A 23,184-nucleotide genomic window follows, 5' to 3' on the forward strand; every position below is an offset into this window, starting at 1 on the left:
AAATAGGTACTCAGAAACATTTTTAGTTTTCCACGTGTCCTTCATTGAATCTTCATAGCCAAGGGTTTCATCACTATTATAAAAAGAATCTTTAGAAATAAAGAAACCAGCGTGTTGTGTCTCCATTGTTGCCAAGTAAGTCCACAGGCGATGACCCAAAGAATTGGGACAATTTGGCTAATTATTCTGAAGTTGATCGTTCGTCTATTAGCCATAATTTAACGAATAAATGACATCCCCTGGTGCGAAGTAAGGTGGATTTATTTCTTGAACCTACAGGACTTATGGGCGCATTTCAGCAGGAAATCTGCATATAAAATCCTTCGACGGAAAACGAGCCGCGTTTTAAATAGTACTAAAAAGGAAACTATGAATCGAGCCTCACTCAAAACAAACCTTTTTACAATCCCTTTCTCCTCTGCCTTCTTTGCATCTTTGGCTTCCTTTTCCTTACCCTCTTCTATTGGCTCCGCCTTCTTTTCCAAATCTGAAGCAAAAAGAAATCTAAGTATGCTGGCTCTTCTGATTTTTGTACAAAGGCCTAAATGAGGTGTACTGCTTCCACAGACGTCCCCAACCTGGTAGAACCATCTACAACAGATGTCACCTGACTGTACCAACAACTGCCGCTTTGACAGAATGTGATCCAGAAGGACAATCTTCAAGCTCATCAGAGGCGGAGGGGAGACTGTGTGCAATCTTGACTATGCTACTGAAATAGCTCAATCGGAGATATAAATATTCAGATGATATATTAAACACTACTAGGCCTAAATTATCGACTGCTGTGGTGAGCTAGGCTAAGCATACACACAAAGCTGGATCTTCCTGATGCCAGAAAAATGAGTGCTTCATCGGTTTGGGAAAAAATGAATGGAAGTAAAAATTTTCTCATGATCTTCATAGATGATATACATCAAGGAGTTACTATTTAGTCACAGTCACACGACAGACGTACTTTGTTCTTCCAAATTCATGCTTTCAAGCAAAGAAAATATCCAAAAAAAATTACAGTCCCCACTATAGACTGATACTTAATCGGATGTAGAATTTCAAACGTATGTGGGGAACTATTCCCTCTTCAGACTGCAACAACTCCAGCTGTTTTTCCATTCTTTAAGAAAGGTACACTTCAGCTGCACCGAATGAGGAACTTAGACTGTTCTTTGTTTACGACGACATTCATGGATTAAGATCTTAGCTATTTGGCGAGGCACTGGAATCTGTGATTAGAAATTTCTTCAACCATAGATAATTGATGAGTATCTTGGAAATTGCTTGGTATTTCAAAGTTACTACATATATCCATCAAATTTCTTTCACGATAATCTAAGCTCTTCTTTCACTGATCAATCCAGCAGATTATTGAAAATCCCACACAGCAAAGACTTTACTGATCGATCTTGGGGCACATGCCTATACTTCCATGATTCAGTGATTATACTTCTGCATTGTGATTCTCAGTGACTGCATTGTGATTCTCAGCATTCTTCACTTCAGACCATAACAATCGCAGATCAGCATCTTTCAAATAAAATGACCATGCTTTAAAATACATCAGCTTGTTACAAATGCAAAGCCATCAATAGCATCACCACAGCACACCGAAAATATACATAAACACTGACTATAATTTGCCAATTAACAAATATTGAGATTTAATTTTTACTTCTAGAAATTGAGAAGTAGTGGCAAGAATGAAGTGACTAGGCAGATCAATTGGATTCGAAACTTGAATTAGATACTACTGAATTTAGCATTTGCCCCCCCCCCCCCCGCAAAGTGAGGACAGTCTTAATTCCCATGGGCATTAGCATGACCATGTGCTTATAATTTACTAAATATTCAAAAATAAACATTTCCCAACCCCTCCACAATTTCAACCTAGATAAATTATTTATACAATGTATCACAAGAAGGGTTATCTAAAGTTACCATCTTTATTTCATTATTTTATTTATAAGGGATGCAGAGCCTGGTATACTCTTAACCATTCCTTGGGCCCTTTAGCAAATGAACATGGTAAATAGTATAAGAATAGCTCGTTTTATTATATACTTTAGTTTTTGCTTTTAAAAATTCAAAGAGACTGCTAAAAAATACCAGGGGTAAGTTTCGTTTGGGGTAATGAAAATGCTTGTCAATAGCCACAGGTTGAAATATAAATAACAAATTGGCTACTGTAATTTTTATTTTAGTTTTCATTTAACTACTATAACTACTAAAATTGAACGAAATGACTTACCAGGCTCCTTCCCAACTGGCTCCTCCTGAAAATATAAAATTAATGTCAGTAAAAACTATATAAACATGGAAATAGGTACAAATAGCTAAATCACTAAGGTAGGGTCCCATGGTTTTCATAGCAGGGATATGTGAATATAGCCCAGAGCCTCGTTCAATTTACTTTATTAGTTAACAAAGAATTAGACTTTCCCGTTTTTCTTTTTTGCAATTTTTAGTTAGCTTTGAACTTTCTTTTGACGAAAGGATTCTTAGGTAATTGAAAAGTTGACTGTGTAACTACTATCAAAAATCTTCATTATTCTTCAAAAAATTCGAACTCGGCAGCTCATGCCTGCCTCTTGCAAAATATGATGATTCATTTAGGGTTTTTCGAATTGAATGATGCAGCTGTTTATTAAAAGCGGTGGTTGTATTTTTTATGATGGAGTTTACTTTTCTTATTGTAAAAGAAGCCAAGCTGTAAAATTTTCACAAAATGGTCGATTTCTTGTCAGCCTAGATGATGTCGGCCTTCTTAATTATTTTAGCTGTTTCAGGCCTCCCCTTCCTAAACCTAATGGTCTTTTCCTAATGTCTTGTGCGGGACATGTAATAGCAACTTCAAATTTTCTGCCAAACTATCTGTACGATTTGCAAAAGCCTGGTAAACTTTCTTAGTTCACATTCTAGCAAATAAAACCCCAAAAGCGAACAAAGTAGACTTGTTAGTTAACTGAGTTCTGTTAAATCGAGCGCAACTCAGATGTAGACTTTTCACCTATTTTAGCATGTCCTGGATAAATTTTGTGAGGGCGGATATTTGGGAGAAGATTCTCCCTCTCAACGCAGGATTGATCATTGCTGAGTTGACATAAACAAGCCAGTAATTAAATGAAGCGAAGCTTTATTAATTAGCTAAGAGTTGAAGGCTACTCATTGTGCTTATCGTGGGGGTTGGACTTAGTACAGGAATACAAGACAAAACACTATTGCGTTTTATTTCCTTTTAGCTGTAATTGCCTTGTTTGATGTATTCCTGCAAGTCTATTTGCATCTTCGAATTACCCGTAAGATGCAGGAATTGGCGTTTGATCTGGGTTCTTTAATATTCCTTGTTTTTAAAATATACAGAGTTCTAGGGGAAATCTCCACATTTTTTTGGGGGGGGATAGAGGCCTGAGGTCTCTTTTCTCCGTTTGTAATTATTTACCACTTCGAAAAAAAAAGTAAACAAATTACTTGGGAAATACAACAAACGTAAGGAAAATCCCTAGCTGTTTTTAAGATGGTTTGGACCCGAAGATCCCCTCCTTATATCGTACTCGCTATCTACATTAATACCCAACATGAGTCTATCTGTTAGCGCTTCATCAACTACTGCGCACCAGAAATTTTAATCTAAAAACTGATTCGGAGACTGGATTCGGATTAAATCAGATTCAAAATCAGAAATAAACTAAAATATATGAAGTTGACCCTTGAGCAACAACACTGTAGTTAGAAGCAAATCGTACCATGAGTAACTACAAAATTCAGCTCAAGGCGTCCAGAGAAGTTCCTTTAGAGTAACGCCTTTTCAATGACTGCTAAGGATGTCCGGGTGTGTTTCAGAACTCAGTTATTACTTATGTAACTTTATTATTATTATTTATTGTTTTTGTTCTGAGACAATTTTTAGCAAAAAATATTATCAAATGATCTAGAACAGAGTACGCTGTATCTATTGCTAAATTCGTTGTAATATTATAGTTTTTTTTACTATGTTATCTAGGCTTCATGTAATAACAGGTAGAAAGGTTGGAATTCTGAGTAGTACTCAATATTTTATTCAAGTTCCGTTCGAAGTCACTGATCTTTGCCAGTAGTACACGGGAATTACCTTGTATGTGTATGTGCAATTTTAGATTGTAAAAAAGAGAATTCTTAAAAAAAAAAAACTAAAAGAACTCTCTTTAAAAATTAAAATTGTGGCGATATTCTTAAAAACCCAAATGATATTCGCAACCTGTTCGAAAGTTAAAACAGGGAATATATGATAATCAAGGTCTCTCTTGTTTCTTTTTTTTTTATTATTCAACTAAGCCCAAATATAATGCTCGTAGTAGTAATGTTTTAAAGTCCTACTAACGCTATCATATACCAGAAAATTTCTAGATTCCTATTTATAACCGGAATCTTATTTATTCTGTTTATTACCAGTACAAGATATTCGAGCAATAGTTCATTCTCGAATTTCCCTACTTCGCTTCTCACTTTTCTTTGCTTATTTGTTATTACTTACACAAAAGCATGCAATACTCAGATTTAAGCGTTAAATAACGCCCTTAGTAAACTAATTTATCCCGGAAGAAAAGACATTACCTCAATTCCGAGGACATCTTCGTCTTCCAAATTAATAGTAAGAGTTTCATCGGGTTGCTCAGACGGCTCACCGATCAGTTCTTCAGGTTTCTTTTCTGCTTTTCCTTCAGTAGCTTCAGTTTGCTCAACAGCGTCTTCTCCTTGGGGTTCGGGTTCCTCCTCTTCCTCATTATCATCTGATAAAAAGCAAGTTTACAAAAAGTAGCGAATAAACTTACAATAACAAAATAATTTCTTATACCGCACTCCACCTCTACCCAGTATTAAATTAAAATAAAGTAACAATGTAGCGTTTTTTAATTTAGACCGTTTGAGTTATTAAATACCAGAGACTACCCGTATATAAGTATTCAGTATATAAGGAATTCTGAACCCTGAGATTTGTTCCCGAAGTTAATTGAAATTAATTATTGTCATTACCTTTATCCTATTATAGCCCATAACTGCAAATGCAACCTGTTATATCGTCACTGTTATGCCCATAGGTAGTATCTGACACGTTCAAATTTCTGAAATTGTTGCCAAAAACATTTGCTCAGCTGCTCTTAATTGTATGTTTAGTAAGTAAAAAAAAAAGTAATACAGCATTGAACTATAACAGTCCTTACCGGCAGTGCCCGTCTCCGTTTCATGGCCCTTCAGCGACGAAGTGTAATGGGGGAGGGGGGCAAACATACCGTACTTTCGCACACCCATCATGTTTACTTTCCCCAGATTTATCCAGGTACCCATTTTGAGCTTAGTTGAATCTGGCTGAGATTACAGAGCCACACCACTGAACCCCATCCCAAACAAAATAACCAGGCACACCAGGAATCGAACTCCCACCTTTTAGACAGAGGATCAGAATTATAACGTGTTATACACTCGACTAAGTGAGCTAGGTTCAGTAGGGCAGTGATTGTTTAATTCCACCTTGGTCATCTTAATCTATATTACTCGGCAGATCCTCCCTTTGATGTCGACATAGCAACAGTTCTTGACATTTACCTTGGAAGTGTGAAAACACTAAATATGACCTGTAATCGTAAAAGCGACGATATGCTCATGGCAGCCAAACGTGGCGAACACTTTACCTGTTCTTGTAATGCACAGAATTGAATGAATTGTTTCATCATCTGTGTTTTCGAATGCAACTAATTACTTAGTTATCATTAACTATAATTATTTTTTGGAACGCACCCCGCGATTATTCGGTCAAAAAAGGGGCATAACCAAGCCTAAAAAAAAAGAAGTATATTTGGCTCAGATTTATTTTTTTAGTATCTATTTTAAGTAAAATAAGTTCCTTTATAAGCTGTTTGCTTACTATAGAAATTGTTATAATCATTGCTATAAGACCCAAACTATGTCTTAAGATAAGACAGACAAGACGTATGCATAACTAATTAAATATACAATGAATATTAGTACCCCAATGCCTCTTAAGCATGAAGGAAATTGTTATAATCATCGTGAAATAAATACAATATCTTACTACAGTAAGACCCAAACTAGGTCTAAGATATGTTCATGTTTAATTGAACATACAATGAATGCATGGTACTAATACCCCAAAGCCTCATAGGCATGTAAAGGAGGAGAGAAATACGATCCAGCTAAAACTAATCCAAACGAAAAAAAAGATTATTAGGAATAAAACATGACTGAAAAAATTGAATAGAAGAAAATCAATTTGAATAGAAAACTGATCATTCCTACACACACACACACACACAAACACACACAAAAAAGGGAAAAAACAAGGAAAAAAACAAAGTAAAGAAACGAAGTTCTGTTCCAAAAGCGAGAGCTGAAATCGAAATAATAAAATTACAGGATTAAATTTTTTATGAACTCCCACTCAATATCTAGCATTATTAAAGCATTATTTCAGGTTAAATTTTTCTTTCAAGTAGTAATTTTCAATTTGTATTTATGTTTTCTAAATATCTATTCAATTTCTTAGCACATAATGCCTTACTGCTATTTGATATGGCGTAAATGATTTGATGAATGATTTGATATATGGAAACCCCTATAAAGCACAACGAGCAAAAAATTGTAAGACGCAAAGAAAACTTTAAAACAAATAAAAAAGACTAAAAGAACTTTAATTAACCCAGAAACAAATTGTGGATGAAAAACAAGGACTCGAAAGGGCAAAAAAAAAAGAAAAAAAAACACGTGTAAAACGAAAAAAGCATATTTGCTCAAGCATTCAACTAGAAACAAATTTACGCCATACAGAATTCACTCGTCTTTTTTTCTTTGTTTTTTTTTATATCAAGCTCCAGTTTTACAGTTCCTCGCTTTTTAGCTGCAGTTACTGTTTTAGGGCTGAGTGCATAAAAGTACGAGTTTCCTATTCCAAGTATTTGAGTTGGCAGGTCCAAAGAACCAGAGCTATTAAGTTTTTTTGAGTTCTTAATATGCTTATACTTCTCAGTAATTCACTCCAGTAACTCCAAAAAAAAAACAACATCAAATTGTGTATGTACATTTTGTTGCGTTTTTACGAATCAGACAAACATCTCGGGGTGGGAAAAATGAGTAAAATTCTCTACCACTCCTGGATGCAGCTTTCGGGTGGGGATGGGGGGGGGGTAAAATTCCCTACCACTCCAGGGTGCAGCCTTGGTCCCAACTCCTTTAGCAGCAAACTCCTAATGACTCTCGCTCTATTATCCAGCTTCCGAAACTTTTCTTATAGGAAATCTTACCCTCTTCTACATCTTCTCTTCCCTCTTCATCTCCTTCATCTGCTGCTTGTGAAGCGGAATTCGAGCTTTCGTCGCCTTCTTCCTGTTGTTCTTTTTCAAGCATTTCTGCATCCTAGGAAATAAAAGTTGCGAAATTGGAACAAAACTAAAAGAAGTAACATTTAGATTGAGTACTAGTAACATTACCTACTTCACCTTCCCCACAGAGATTCGAAATACAAAACTGATTCACTACAAGGTCACAAAAATATACGTAGCAGTTGAGAAGCAAATTCGAAATCATATTTCAAAGGTTCATAGCTGCCAGTGGCCCAATTTACTCCTAAACTAATCAGCGGATTTGTTTTATTAATTATATCTGAGTCACGATGTCCTTCTAAATATCAACATTCATTAAGATCCAATCACCCACTCGTAAGTTATAAATACCGAATTTTTTCTAGTTTTTCCTCTCCCTTTAGCCCCCCCCCCCGATGGTCGAATCTGGGAAAACGACTTTATCAAGTCATCTTGTACAGGTCCCTGACACGCCTACCAATTTTCATCGTCCTAGCACGTCCAGAAGCACCAAACTCGCCAAATCACTGAACCCCTCCCCCCAACTCCCCCAAAGATAGCGAATCCAGTACGGTTAAGTCAATCACGTATCAAGGACATTTGCTTATTCTATCCACCAAGCTTCATCCCGATTCTTCCACTCCAAGTGTTTTCCAAGATTTCCCCCTCCAACTCCCCCCAATGTCAAAAGATCTGGTCGGGATTTGAAATAAGAGCTCTCAGACATAAATTCCTTCTAAATATCACATTTCATTAAGATCCGATCACCTATTCGTAAGATAAAAATAACCCAATTCTCACGTTTTCAAAGAATTCCGGTTTCCCCCTCCAACTCCCCCCAATGTCACAAGATCTGGTCGGAATTTAAAATTAGAGCTTTAAAGCACAGGATCCTTCTAAATATCAAATTTCATTAAGGTCTGGTCTCCCTTTCGTAAGTTACAAATACCTCAATTTTCAAAATTACCCCCCCCCCCAACTCCACCAAAGAGAGCAGATCCGGTCCGGTTATGTCAGTCACGTATCTTAGACAGCTTTTTATTCTTCCCATCCAGTTCCGTCCTGATCTCTCCGCTTTAAGTATTTTATAAGATTTCCGGTTCCCCCAACTGCCCCCCCGAAGACGTTGGATCTGGTTGAGATTTAAAATAAGAGATCTGAGTTACGAGGTCCTTCTAAATATGAAGTTTCATGAAGATCCGATCACTCCTTCGTAAGTTAAAAATACATCATTTTTTCTAATCTTTCAGAATTACCCCCCCCCCCCAATAGAGCGACTCCTTTCCAATTATGTGAATCACGTATCTAAGACTTCTGCCCACCCCACCCCAAACTCCCCCCAATGTCACCAGATCCGGCCGGGATTTAAAATAAGAGCTTTGAGACACGATATCCTTTTAATATCAAATTTCATTGAGATCCGATCACCCGTTCGTAAGTTAAAATACCTCACGATATCCAGTGTTTTCGAAGATTTTAGGTTTCCCCCTCCCAACTCCCCCCCAATGTCACCAGATCCGGTCGGGATTTAAAATATCAGCTCTGAGACACGATATCCTTCCAAAAATCAAATTTCATTAAGATCTGATCAACCGTTCGTAAGTTAAAAATACTTCTATTTTTCTATTTTTCCGAATTAACGGGCCCCCCATTCCCCCCCCCAGATGGTCAAATCGGGAAAAAGACTATTTCTAATTTAATCTGATCCGGTCCTGAGGATTTCATCGTGCTAGCTTACCTGGAAGTGCCTAAAGTAGCAAAACCAGGACTGACTGACAGACAGACAGACAGAATTTGCGATTGCTATATGTCACTTGGTTAATACCGAATGCCATAAAAAATGAACGGAAGATTAACAGAATAAGTAACTTTTTTTAAGCATCGAAATATACTATATTTTCAGCACTAAAATGCACAAGCAAAGGTCCAGAAATTGTTCCAGAAGGACTTTGATACATTATAATCCAAATCAATATAGTACAGAAATATATTCATTTTAGACACGAGTAGCCCAATCCCATAACGCCTACCATTATCTGGACTTTTGGCTAGTCCCTGGATCCGGATAAGCCAATTTTCTTACAATATGAATAACTAATAGGTCCATCTCGTCTGAATTATCCTGAACTTAAACATAGTAAAAAAAATATTTATGTTCTCTATCACTCATGCACACTGCAATTTGGTGGCTCATGTTAGAATTTTAAAGTATTTTTTAATGTACATGCTTTTTTGTTGTAGAAACACTTAACATAATATAGTTTAGAAAGTTCAAATCTTTGTAAAACAAATGAAAGTAGAATAGTACTTTTTTCTGTGCAAGGCTTTTTTCCCTCTATAATCCTTTCAAAATAGTCACTGAAGTTCATTTTTTAAAGTATGTAACACCAGTCGCCACTCGTTGTTTTAGTGATTTATTGTGCATTAGGTCTCTCTGTTTATTCTCATGATAGAAGGAGTTGTGCCAACTTCTATGTACCTAGACGCATCTCTTCCTGTTCACATTTTTCAGTTTTTTATAGAGGTACACAGAGATGGTTTAACCACTGATATTAGATTATTCGAGACCCCCATATATTTAGAAAAAAACATTAAGGGACTGCTTTTTATAGAATACGAGTCTTGGTTGATTTAAAAATTTATTGGGGGGGATATTCTGATATGAGGTTCCTGGAGGAATAGTAATGATTTTTTTTTTATATATATTTATCGTTTAGTGTGATGGTATTAGTGGGTGTTGGAGGCCAATTGTTCTTTTTGTTTTAAGGATTTCGTTTTCTCTACCTCCCCCTTTGCTTTTTAAGAGAGGTAGCAATAATTTCTTGTTTATTATGTTTTTTGCCAATACATTCTTTTCTCTCGCAAACAAAAACCCAGGAAATAGGCAAATCAGAACAATATGCTCAAGGCTGAATTCTTCCCTGGATGATATACAGCTTATATGTAAGAATTCTCGCCCTGGAATTATTGGTTTATGTGAAACTTTTTTAAATGAAAAGATCCAGCTACTTATGGATATACCCGGATATAATTCAATATTTCTAAATAGAAAGATAGCAAAAAAAAAGGGGGGGGGCTAGGATTTTATGTATTGAGTAATTTGGCAGGTGTAAGAAGAGATGATCTGTCTATAAACATTGAACGGGTATTTGAATCTCTGTTCATAGAATTGGCTACTAGCTCCAATGAAAAGATAATAATTGGCGAAATATAGAGATCTCCAAGCGGATCAATGAAACAATTTATGGAAATATTAGAGATTGTTCTTGGGAGAGTATTGTCTGAAAAGGCAGAAATAATTTTAATGGGTGATTTTAACGCTGATATGATGGATATGTCATCGAGTCAGGCTTGTGATATACTGGCACTAGTAATCTCGTCTGGGTTAACTCCCTGTATAAATATCCCTACACGAATTTCAAACCAATCTGCAACCTTAATTGACAATGTGTTCTCATCTATACATTCTGTAAAAAATGAAGTGCTACCATCAGATATATCGGATCATTTTCCAGTAGGAGTTTTACTTCCACTCCCCCGGTCTGCCCGCCGAATAGTCCCTGATAATAAACCAAGATTCCGATATACACCAGCAAACATCGAAAAGCTCAAAGATGATTTATTCACTACGTCATGGGAGTTTACAATACCTGAGAGGGTGAGCTTAGAAAATTATAATAAGGCTTTTGATTTTTTTTTATGAAACAGTAAAGAAGAAATTTATCCACCATTGCCGAACACCCCAACCAAGTCTTTCTAAGAGATCAACACCCATAGCCCCATGGACTACAGCTGGAATACTAAAGTCAATAAAGAGAAAACAGAACCTTTGGAAAGAGTATAGGAACAGACCAAGTGATGCTAAATTAGAGACTTTTAAACTATACCGGAAGATGCTTAAAACTCTGATTCGAAAAGCTAAAATTACATATTTTTCCCGAAGGTTTGCGGATTGCGGCAAAAATATTAAGAAAACTTGGGATGTAATCAAGGAAGTTACGCAACCATCGGCAAGACCTAGAAAGCTCCCTAAATCACTTAGTGTTCAGAATCAGCTTTTCTTGGATGAAGACCAAGTACGACATCAGATGACTAAATTTTTTGCTGAGGTTGGGAAAACAACGGCGTTAGGTGTGGTTCCTTCTTCAAGTTCTAGAACTTGGAAGCAGTTCCTCGGTCCTTCCTGTGTAAAGTCAATGGTTCTTGAGTCAGTTACGGAGCAGGAACTGATAACAATAATTTCGTCATTGAAAAATTCTTCATCTGGATTCGACCAAATTCCGGCCAAATTAATCAAACAGATTCTTCCCTCAATCATTACACCACTGTGCCACTTAGTTAACCAGTCATTCAAGCTCGGAATATTCCCTCAGCGTCTCAAGTTGGCACGAGTGATAGCACTATTTAAAGGAGGTGACCGGGAGGACCCGGAGAACTATAGGCCTATATCTCTTCTGTCTGTCTTTTCTAAAATATTTGAAAAGGCTATGCTAAAGCGTTTGCTGAGTTTCCTAGACGCGAAGAAGTTTTTTCATCGGCACCAATTTGGTTTTTGGGAGAAGTGCTCAACAGAACACGCATGTAATATGCTTCTTCATTTTGTACGACAGTCTTTAGACTTCGGCCTTATCCCTGCGGCAATATTCCTTGATGTGAAGAAAGCTTTTGACAGCCTCAAACACGAGATACTTATTGGTAAGTTGTCGCATCAAGGCGTTCGTGGAGAAGCTCTGTCCTGGTTTTCTTCATTCCTAACTGGCCGATCCATTGCAGTTGAAGCTTCTGATGAGCATATTCCAGTCGAATATGGAGTGCCACAAGGCTCAGTTCTTGGGCCATCCCTTTTCCTCATATATGTCAACGACCTCTATCGACTATTTAGCAACCCACGATCTGATTTCTGTTGTCATTTGTGCCAGAAAGGAGATGCTGTGGTTGAAGCCTTGGATACGCCTGGTCAACATGAAGAACTCTTTGCATTCGCCGACGACACCACCCTGGGGGCTGCAGCACCTGATGAATCATCTCTTATCCTCAAGCTACAATTGATGGCAGAAAATATATATCGTTGGTTTGATGCAAATTTGTTAGCTTTGAATGTAAAAAAATCGTTTCTTCTTATATTCTCCCGCATAGGCAAAAGCTGCCCTACAGTGACAGAGCTTAAAACATCTAAGGGATCCATATCCTGCCCAGCTGACCGGTTTATTCGATTCCTTGGGATACTTCTGGATGAAAATCTATCTTTCAAACGGCATACTGAGTCAATGAGATTAAAGGTTTCTCGAGGCCTTGGAATTATTCGAAAGCTGAAGCGAGTCTTTCCTTTCTCTATCCTTCGTCTTTTATATTTCTCTCTTATTTACCCTTATTTATGCTACTGCTCGTCAGTGTGGATGTCAACATTTCCATCTGTACTTACACCTTTACATAATCTCCAACTGAAAGCAGCAAAAGTTCTTCAGTCTACCACCCATATTTCTGTTGAACTTCTGAAGATTAAAGATATTCATACATTACACCTCTCTTTCATTGCGTTTCAGTATTTCCGTGGAGACCTTCCATCAAGTTTTTCCGGGCTTTTTGAAATTGTTCGAAATGTCAGTCCTTATGAAACTAGAAACAAGGATGATGTGCTAGTGCCATCTACCCCTGCAGTGCGCTCGGACTTTGGTCTGATAGTTGCTGTCAGACGTGTCTGGAATTCCATTCCTGTTGGGATTCGACGGTCCTGTACCATAGGATCCTTCAAGAAACGGTTGAAGAATTTTTTAATCAAAAAAAAATAAATTAAATTATAATATTGATCAGTTATTTATATTGTTTAGTTATCAAGATTTAATTTATTTATTTAATTATTTAGATTGAATTTATTTATTTAGATTTGGGTGGTGTGAGTGTTGGATCCTCGATGTATATATATTTTTTTATTTTTATTTATTTGTTGTAAGTAGGTGGTGTGGAGACATGTTGTACTCGGGTGAGGATTGGTGAGTAGACTCTAAATATATTTTAAGTGTGAATGTAATTAATAGTTATTTATGTTTTGTTTTGTAGTTTTTTTTCCCAAATAACGGGCCATTGAGCCCTTTGGGATATTTTTTGTTTATAAATGGATGGATATTGGTAATAAAAGGAACTTGAACTTTAGGGCCAAGACTTGAAAGAGCACTCTTCTTACATGACTACATATGGGAATAAGGGGAATATTATAAACAACGACAAAGACGGCCATATTTTTGCAAATTTTAAAAATCGATAACTATCTCACTTCAATTCCATCCCAGCAACCATTAAGTGTAAATTGTTCCTTTAAACGTTATTCTTCAACTCTTTATATTATTTTCTAATCTGGTTGCTGTTTCCTGACCAGTCTACAATGTTTTTTTTTAGCCTACATGTTTTATCCCATTTTTCAATAAATTCTTCTTTCCTTCCTTATACCCAGGAATTACTATGAAATGAATAAATGAAGCCTAAAATAAGCTTAATACCATAGAGTAATATTTGCATCTGATGAGGATTTCAGTCCTAAATCGTCTGGTCCATAAATTCTTTTAATTTGGAAACATAAAAAAGAATAGAAAGCACGTCCACAAAAATGATTTATAGCTGGAATATTAAAAGGAAACATGGAAATTCATATTTATAAAAATAGTAAATATAATAACTTTGAAAGAAAAGTTTTAAGAAATTTAAAGAGCAAAACAGAAAAAAGCAAAAAAAATGAACAATAGACAGAAAGCAGAACCAAACAAGCTGAACAACAAAAACAAGCTGAAATGGCTAAACTTCAAGAAAAGCTTAAAACAAACAAACACAAAGTAAAAACACCAGAAAATTTTATTTTTTTCTAAGACAGTGGATTTCAATTCAGTGGATATTTCGGCCCTATGTCCAAGGTTGTTGAACTTAGTTGAAGTAAGGATGCTTGTACTGTTTTAAAAACTTTTTAAAAACATTACTAGTTTTCATTCTCACATTTTAATGTAAGTTTATAAATGATAAACATGATGAATGTGAAACATGAGCGGCAGTCTATACTGTATTTGTAAATATTTCTAGTTATCAATGTAGCTTTACTCTGTTTGTTCTACTGATCTGTTAATCTATTTTATTACACTGTTTTTCTTTGTTATTATATATTTGGACATAAGGCCGAAATATCCACCGAATTGAATTCCACTGTCTTAGAAAAAAAAATTCCTATTGTTTCTACTTTGTGCTTGTTTAATACGGAAAGGCAGTGTGGTTTTCGTCGCTATTTTAGCTTAAAACAAAAAGAAATTACTATGAAGGAATAAATGAAGCATGAAACAAGCAAAAAATAAATTCAAAGAAAAACAAACAACAACTAAGGCATATAACCACTACAAATATTATGTTAGTTTTTAGCAATTACCAGAAAGAACATTTAATTTAATTTTCTTTTTGTATAGAATAATCAGAAAAAAACAAATACTAATCAAGTTTTCAGAATACTAGTGCAAATTAAGCTCCATTTCAATATCATTTATTAATTTTAATTCTCTTCAATCGAAAATATAGAAGATCCCCCTTCACCACCCACAGACACCCTGGGAAAACAAAACTGTGCATCCTTGATAAGAATTATGTACAGCAAACTTGCTTGCTGTTTTTATTCATGCTGTTTTCAAATTTACTTTATGTTTTTGTTTATGCTATGGTATTTTTACAATTTTGTATAGTGGGTACAGAACTTACAATTATTATAGTTGTATTTTTTTTTTTTTTTACCACATACCACATATTGGGAAAAGCTGGATTAGATTACAAAGCAGCATTACCCTTTCAATTCCTGCCAACACTTCATTGAATTGTTCACTTTCAGAAGATTCATGACTTACTGCAGTTAGATCTTGATCCATGGATTCTCCTTCTGGTTCTATTCCATTTCCATCTTTATCGGATTTCTCTTCTCCTCCATCAACACTTTCATCCAACTTTCCATCTTTGCCTACAAAAAAGAATCCATGAAACTTGATGTATAAAGAAAAAGCAGCTTTTTATTTTTGTTTGCCTAAATACATGTAAAATGGGACTATCTACCATTGCCAAGAACTATCTACTCTTCTACCAGATGTTCTACCTCTTATACGGTAATCAACCAGTTTCAGAACAAACTTTTTGTTATTATTTTAAGATTGACCTCAACCAAGTGTGTTGATTTTTGAATTAAAATGGAATAGTTGTGGGCATCAAGCCATGGCTAATTGTAGAAAAAGCCAAGACAGATAGTCCAATTGAGCGAGAGGCAATTGTGGCATTAATCCCCCTTTTTCAGGATTGTATAAAAATAATATTAGTTGATTGTTAATAGACATGTCTATCTATTATCTGTCCGTGCATCATTCCTAGGGCAGTAGAACCAAGGTAGTCATAGAGCTAAGATAGTAATAGAGCCTATAGTTTTCCAAGTGTTTGGTTAAATGGCACTGGTAAATGGAGGGAGTAAGCGTACCACTCTTATTGGACCAATATTTGTTAGGCTAGGGGAATGAAACTTTTAGAGACTTACACAATTTGATATATCTCCTGAAAATATTAAGCAAAGGTTTCTTCAGAAACGTCATGATCTATTTTTTATGAAAATTTTTATGAAATTTAATTCTCATTTTCTTAATGTTGAAAAATTGCTTCTATAGAAAGCTTGTCTCCTTCTAAACATAATTATAAATTGCACACTCAACATAAACACACACTCAATATAAAACAATACTTATTTTCATTCACTTGGGCTCGACTGAGCCTCTCCCGCCTTTTCGACATATTGTGCCATTTTGCATAGAAGTTTGCATAGAATATATTGCTAAAAGTTGATGGCCCACAAGTCAGTATCTATGGTCCATATAAGTAGACTTGTAGATGGACTGAAAAGGTCCACTGTCTGGTCCTTATTACATACTCACCAGTATACTGAAAACTATTCTTTTATCAATTACTGCTCCTTTTACCATGCTTGCAAATCTGTCTTTCAAGAAACGAATTTTTCATACTTCATATGAGCAACTATACCATATAAAGATGAGCCTCAGAGTGATATAGCTAATTATTAGATGTTATCTTTACTGTATGTGTCTAGCAAGTTTTAAAAAGTATAAATCTTTAATCATAGATCTATTTAAAACAATATTGACCAAAAAGACAATGTTTTTTTTGTCTACTTTTCCTTTTAGCAGTAAAAATTAAAATTAGGATTTGCAGTTTTGCTTTTAAGCAAAGCACTACTCAGCATAGATGTGATACTCTTTTTCATTTTCTAAATTTGACTTTTGATTCTTGTCTGATTCCTGCAGCTCTATCTTAGAATGGCTGAATATCTTTCAACTCCTTGGTCCAACAAAATCTACTTTCTGTATTATCTGAGAACAGTATAAGAAGAAATGCTAGTGCTTGGTTATGATTCCTATTTGTCTGGGAGGTTATCCCAACAGATATTCTCTTCCAGTCACTATATAAGGTTGAGTTCAGCATCCCATAATGCTTAGTTTTAAGGTCTTTTATATTTTCCAATACAAGTTAACAATCTTGTTAGTTACAAACAAAAACTAACAGTTTGTTGTTGTCTATGTCAACCTAGATCTCTCCATGACCAAAAATGTAGACCTCCATTAATAGACAGTGCCATTTTATTTACCTTTGCTGACAACATTCCTTTTGGCCTGAATTTCCACAAAGTGAGAAACAAATCACTAGATATTAGTTATTTTTGGCTGATTTTCTTCAATAATCTAGTGATTTGCTGATTAATGTACATATACTGATATAGAAAAATCACTAGAAATAGTGATAAATTACTAAGGGTGGCAACCCTGCTCTTGAGACTTGTAGAATGGAGCCTGGTATCTTTATCAAACTGACTGCTTTGTTAAAGAAACTAATTCTATGATTTCATACTAATTGTCTGGTCCTAAATGTTGATAATAGAGTTTTCTGATTTTCTGGCAAATTTCTCAGGCATCCACCCCCCCCCCCCCAGAATTTACAATTGCTATATGTCATTTGGTAAATACCAAGTACCATAAAAAGCGACTCCTGAGCCAGATGAAGTGTTACTTGATATGGGCATCAACAAAAATTTTACAAACAATTTGATTTTTGAATAACTATACTTATTCCTTTCTTTTTTTATGCACTAGTAAAGTTGATGTCACTGAGCTAAGTTGGAATCATGCTTTGCATTGTTTATTAGACATGACACTTTGCTCCAGCTTGGTTTTTGGCACGTAGAGTGGAAGGCAGCTGCTTGTCAATTTCCTTTTTAGTGTACTTCTTTTGTTTTTTATTGTTCCTCCTTTTCCTTTCAGTGTTTTTTTTTTCTTTTGTCCTGCATTTTCAGCTATAAAGCCTTGCAGAGAGTACTTTAAGTTCTTTTATTGCTTGTGAATACATAAAAACTTTAATAAACCTTAATCATTTTCTAAAAAGAAACTTCTATGAACTTAATCACATCTTGCAAACAAACATCATCTTGGAAAATAATAGGGGGGCAGGGAGTAGCCTTACTATTTTCCCCTTGTTTGATAGAAAAAAAGCTTAATTGACTGTTACCTTCTCGTTTAGTTAGACTCTCCATGTACAAATCTGGATTGACACCTTCTTCAACTAGAACCTAAAAAAGAGATGTATGCAGATAAAAATTGTGAATACATATTTCTCTGTTAAGGCTCAACTATATTTATCTTATTCTTAGTCTGAAGAAGTCCAAGTGGCAAAATAAACTTTAACCCATTAAGCCCAGATATCCTTTTAAAAGGACAAGCATGTCTGATTGGTAGCAATGACTTGCATATGGTTTCAATTGGCATAAGCCAATGGGACACTCATTTCAGTTGCTAGACAAAGATTGGAGACAGAGCCAGGAAGGGGTGAAAGGTGGGTATTGATTAAAATATTATTAAATAACTTTCAAAAATTATAGAAAAAATCAGAGTACAGTTAGATAGTGTTAAATTAGGATTTGGTAAGAGGCTAGGATCCAATGGTAACAGTGCTGGTGTATGAACTAGTTTCTGACAAGCTGTCCTTTTGAAAGGACATCTGTCTGTAAGGGTCAAGAACTTGATGGCTACTGTAAGAAAGAATATCAAAGGAAAATAAGTATATTTAATATATTTTAATGAATTTATATCCAAAGTATCTTTCCACATGGGTGACGAGTTTGAAGAGGCATTGAAAAAGTCATGAAACTTGCATGCTCTGCAATATCTTGAACCAGAACAAGCCTTAGAAATGTTTATAGAACTACTAGATGGAGATGTTTCTGAGATGTCAGATCTGTCAGATTCCAATGATGAAGAGAGTGATAGCAAGTATTTACTGCTGAACCCCAAATTAAAGTTAACACAGCTGGAACTGACACAAGACAGCCCCCCTACCAATGACTTTCTTGGGTCTCATGATCTTGAAGAACATGGACCCTCTACTAGCTCTGACAGGGCAACTGAAGATCACCCCACCAACAGAGTCCATGTCCCCAGCCAAATATTTTACTCTAATTAAATGATTGATAAGAAACTGTTATAGACAAATTGCTATGCAATGATGAAGGACAAATTCATTGATTTCACAAAACAAGAGATATATTCCTACCTTTCAATAACTCTCTGTATAGGAATAATAAGATTCCCTAGTCAAGTTTAATAAGTTAAGTGCAAGCCAAAAACCAATCCTGGACATGATTGTTTGTTCAAGGTCAGGCCTATAGTTGACCTGCTGCAAGAAAATTTGATGAGAACTGAGCCTGAAGAAAGACACAGTAAAGACACTGATGAACAAATTATCCCATTCAAGGGAAGATCTGTTATGCACCAGTATCTAAGATCTTTTATGCAGCTGTATCTCCCAAACAAGCTGCACAAGTAGGGGTTAAAAGTATTTACTTGAGCTGGAAGTAGTGGGATCATGTACCACATCAAAAATATACCAAGGCTGAGGAACTGCGGAAGCTGGGCCCTTTGGTCTTAGTGAAGATGTTGTTATGAGGCTCTTGAGATCCCTGAAACCCAAAGAGGGGCACAATATTTTTTGACAATTGGTTTTTGAGCATAGACCTTTTTGTTCATCTGAAGGAGATTGGATATGATTGCATTGGGACTATTCATCAGAACCATCTTTCAGGATGCAAAAAATCAACAGATGTTTCCTTGGTGTGCTGGTACAATAAGAAAGTGGTGATGCTTGTGTCAAACTACATTGCAGTTGAGCCCAAGGATACCTGTAGACATTGGGACTCCTCTGAGAAGAAATATGTAGAAATTGAAAGGCCCGCAGTGATCAAAGAGTTCAACAAGTACATGGGTGGTGTGGACTTGGCTGATATGCTCATTGAGCTCTATCACTCAAACACAAAGACAATAAAGTGGTATATGCACATATTCTACTGCGTTTTTGACAGTGCAGCAGTCAATACCTGGCTAATTTAGAAGAAGAAATATTTCTTCTCTGAGAAGAAATACATAGAAATCAAAAGGCCCACAGTGATCATAGAGTCCAACAAGTACATGGGCAGCATAGACTTGGCTGATATGCTCATTGAGCTCTATCACTCAAACCCAAAGACAAGAAAGTGACATATGCACATATTCTACTATGTTCTTGACAGTGCAGTAGTCAATGCCTTGCTAATTTATCATTGTCACTGCTGGCAGTCCAATGACAAACCTACGCCTCTACTGAAGCTCAAAACCTCCATTGCATGCTCTCTTGGATACTCCAACATCCCCCAAAAGCACCCTGGTATACCATTATCTCTGGAAGCCAAAGGTGCTCTTCCACAAAAAAATCTACACAACCTACCTCCCCCCTACAGACGTGCAACATGACAGGTATAACCATTTTCCTAAATTTGGAAAAGATCAAAAACGCTGCCAAATTTGTCAGAGGAAGACAAAAATCCTGTGTAGCAAGTGTCTTGGATTGCACTGTGCCTTGTTCCCAAGAGGAACTGTTTTCTCTCCTACCACCAGAAGTGAACTCTTTTTTACTTTTGTAGTAGTTACTAGTTTTGTCTGATACAAAAATATATGGCATTATTTGAAAAAAAAATACTCTATTAAGGACAGATGTCCTTTTAAAAGGACATGACAGATCTCAAACCCTGAACCAGATACCAAAAATGTGACTCCATATTTGAGTTCAGTGATTTTTCTTTCATCTAGAAACATCCTTCAAATATTTTTTTTCTATTGATTTCATAATTCAGTACTTAAACGGAAATGGCATTTATAGGGTTAATTTGACTAAACAGACATTAAATATTTATATTCCTTTTCTTCAACCATGGTTCTGAAAACCACAATCAGGCATGCAAAAAGTTCCAAAGCTGCCACTTTGACAGCACAGCTTGTGTTTTGACAGCTTTTCATTGAGCAAAAATTATTTCTTATTGTTAAAAAATCATTCAACATTTTATTTACCTAAACTAATTTGCATCATATTTCATAAAATCATATGCAATGTTGTGTAAGTGTGGATCAGCTATACTTAATGAGGGGTGGGGATCATTTTATAGGTGTAGGGGATAGGACAGGTTATTAAAAAAGTACATTTTAATACCAAAACTTCCTAACTCTCAGGTAAATATAGGATGAGTATCAAGGGGTGGGGGGAGATAGAGATTAAAGGATTTGTTGCCTCTCTAACAATAGAGACTAAAAAAGGGTTATCTTTTTAGGACCCTTGGAAACAATGTTATTGTATATATTTTGGGATATAAAAATGGGTTATAACATTTGTTTCAAACTTACTATTTTATTAAAACTCTATTTTGTAAAAGGTGTGTAATTCATAAGCATTGATTTGTCAAAATTGAGTTGACAAAACAAAATTCAAAAAAATTCTGCCATGTTTTCTTCATGTTCTGTTAGGCCACTTAAAAACTGCCATTTCACCTATTTGTTGGATAATATCAAAACCAACAGAAGAAACATGGCAGACAGAAAATGGAAAAATCATTTTGAATATTTTATTAAACTTAATTGTGATAAATCAATGCTTGTGATTTCTGGATTTCTTGAGGAATCATGTTCAGCATGTAAGACTGTTTGATGCAGATGGCAATCCTATTCTATCCTCCTCTCAGAATGTTATCAGTGGGGTTCCACAGGGTAGTGTTCTTGGCCCCACCATGTTCAATATTTTCATAAATGATGCTCCTCTAGCACTTAAAAGCAGGATAACGTTATATGCTGATGATTTCAAAGTAATTGGTCTAGCTAGCACTCTTGAAGATACTTCCCAACTTCAAAATGACCTTGATCTCCTTAGCATGTGGGCGAAATCTTGGCTACTCACTTTCAATGTATCAAAATGTCATGTTTTACACTTTGGGCACAAGAATATCAATACAACATACTCTCTTTACGGTCAGCTCCTTGCTCCAGTATTGGAGGAACATGACCTAGGAGTAATTGTTGACAATGATCTTAAATTTAGCAGTCACGCAAAGAAGGCAGCAGCATCAGCTAACTAATCACTAGGGCTCATAAAAAGAACCATTTCCTCCCGGTTCTCCTAAAATTCTGAGCCTTTTGTATATAGGACTTGTTTGGCTGAGGCTTGAGACAGGCATGGTCCTTGCATCCCCCTTTTTACAAAAAGATGCTAAAATTCTTGAAGATGTCCAGAGAAGAGCTACTAAGATGGTGAGTGGACTGCATGAGCTCCCTTACCCTACAAGGCTCTGCAAGTTGAAACTCTCAACTGTGGTTTATAGAAAAAGATGGGGTGATGCCATTATGGTTCATAAACTTATTAATACAAAGGTAGTTCCTGGTCTTCTTCCTCTAGCGTCTCAGGATTCTCGTACAAGGGGACATAACTTGAAGTTATCCAAGCATTTCTCTTCAAAGTGGCAACGCACCCATTTTCTTACCAACCATGTTGCCAACCTCTGGAACAAATTACTGCCAGATACCATTGCTGCCCAAACCACAGACAGCTTTAAGAACCATCTCGACAACAAATGGTGAAAAAAAGATTGGAAGTATAACTGGGAAGCACTCAAATCGGAATCAGCAACATCAAACCACTAGTCAAGTGTATGTATTCAACTATGTGTCATGTGTTATCAACTCTGGAGCTTCTACAAGGAAAAATCCTTATATTGCTCCAAGCTGCAATTTAAGGTAATTTTGTGAATTATATGACTTAAAAATGGATTTCTAATCAGATAGTAAGTTTGAAATCCATGATTTAAGCCTTTTCTATACCCAAAAAACTAGAAATTTTGGTCAATTCAATAGTTCAAAAATGCATTTAATTTGAATTCATGAGAGAGGCAATTATTATATTAGTAAAAAGAATAAAAAAAGGCATTAAGTGGTATATTTGCTTTGCTCATGAGTTGATAATATCAACAGCAAAATATTCACCAAATTAGATACCACTGGATGGGTTATTTGACAGTATATACATATATATATATATATATATATATATATATATATATATATATATATATATATATATATATATACATATATATATATATATATATATATCATATATATATATATGTATCATATATATATATATATATATATATATATATATATATATATATATATATATATATATATATCTTTAAATTAACTGACCAGCCAACCAGTATTATAAGCCTATGAGCCATGCAGAAACATATTAAGAAAACAGTTCTTACTCCATAATATGAAGACTAATCATAGTTAACATATTTTAAAGGGGAGAGCCTATATATCCCCACTTCTTCCTTTGTTTCTGAATTCTCTCTTTCTACTAATTTCAAAGAACCTATATATTTATATAGTATGCACCCTACCCCCCTATTGTGTAAATA

At 35.5% G+C, this 23,184-nt stretch overlaps 1 protein-coding gene across 2 annotated transcripts in view; it reads right to left on the minus strand.

The window, feature by feature from the left end:
• The window catches only part of LOC136028085 (SAFB-like transcription modulator), a 53,004-nt gene that overhangs the window by 27,643 nt on the left and 2,177 nt on the right, over positions 1-23,184 (minus strand). Inside the window, exons 2-7 of one of the 2 annotated variants that reach the window (XM_065705697.1) lie at positions 17,919-17,979; positions 15,215-15,324; positions 7,290-7,401; positions 4,588-4,763; positions 2,246-2,270; positions 397-487 (exon numbers count right to left, since the gene is read on the minus strand). In XM_065705697.1, the coding sequence (XP_065561769.1) occupies positions 397-487; positions 2,246-2,270; positions 4,588-4,763; positions 7,290-7,401; positions 15,215-15,324; positions 17,919-17,979 (575 nt within the window). Of the gene's footprint in view, positions 1-396; positions 488-2,245; positions 2,271-4,587; positions 4,764-7,289; positions 7,402-15,154; positions 15,325-17,918; positions 17,980-23,184 lie in introns of both variants that reach the window. The other variant, XM_065705696.1, reaches the window with a different exon arrangement.

Source organism: Artemia franciscana, chromosome 6, assembly GCF_032884065.1.
Source record: "Artemia franciscana chromosome 6, ASM3288406v1, whole genome shotgun sequence".
Lineage (NCBI taxonomy): Eukaryota > Metazoa > Arthropoda > Branchiopoda > Anostraca > Artemiidae > Artemia > Artemia franciscana.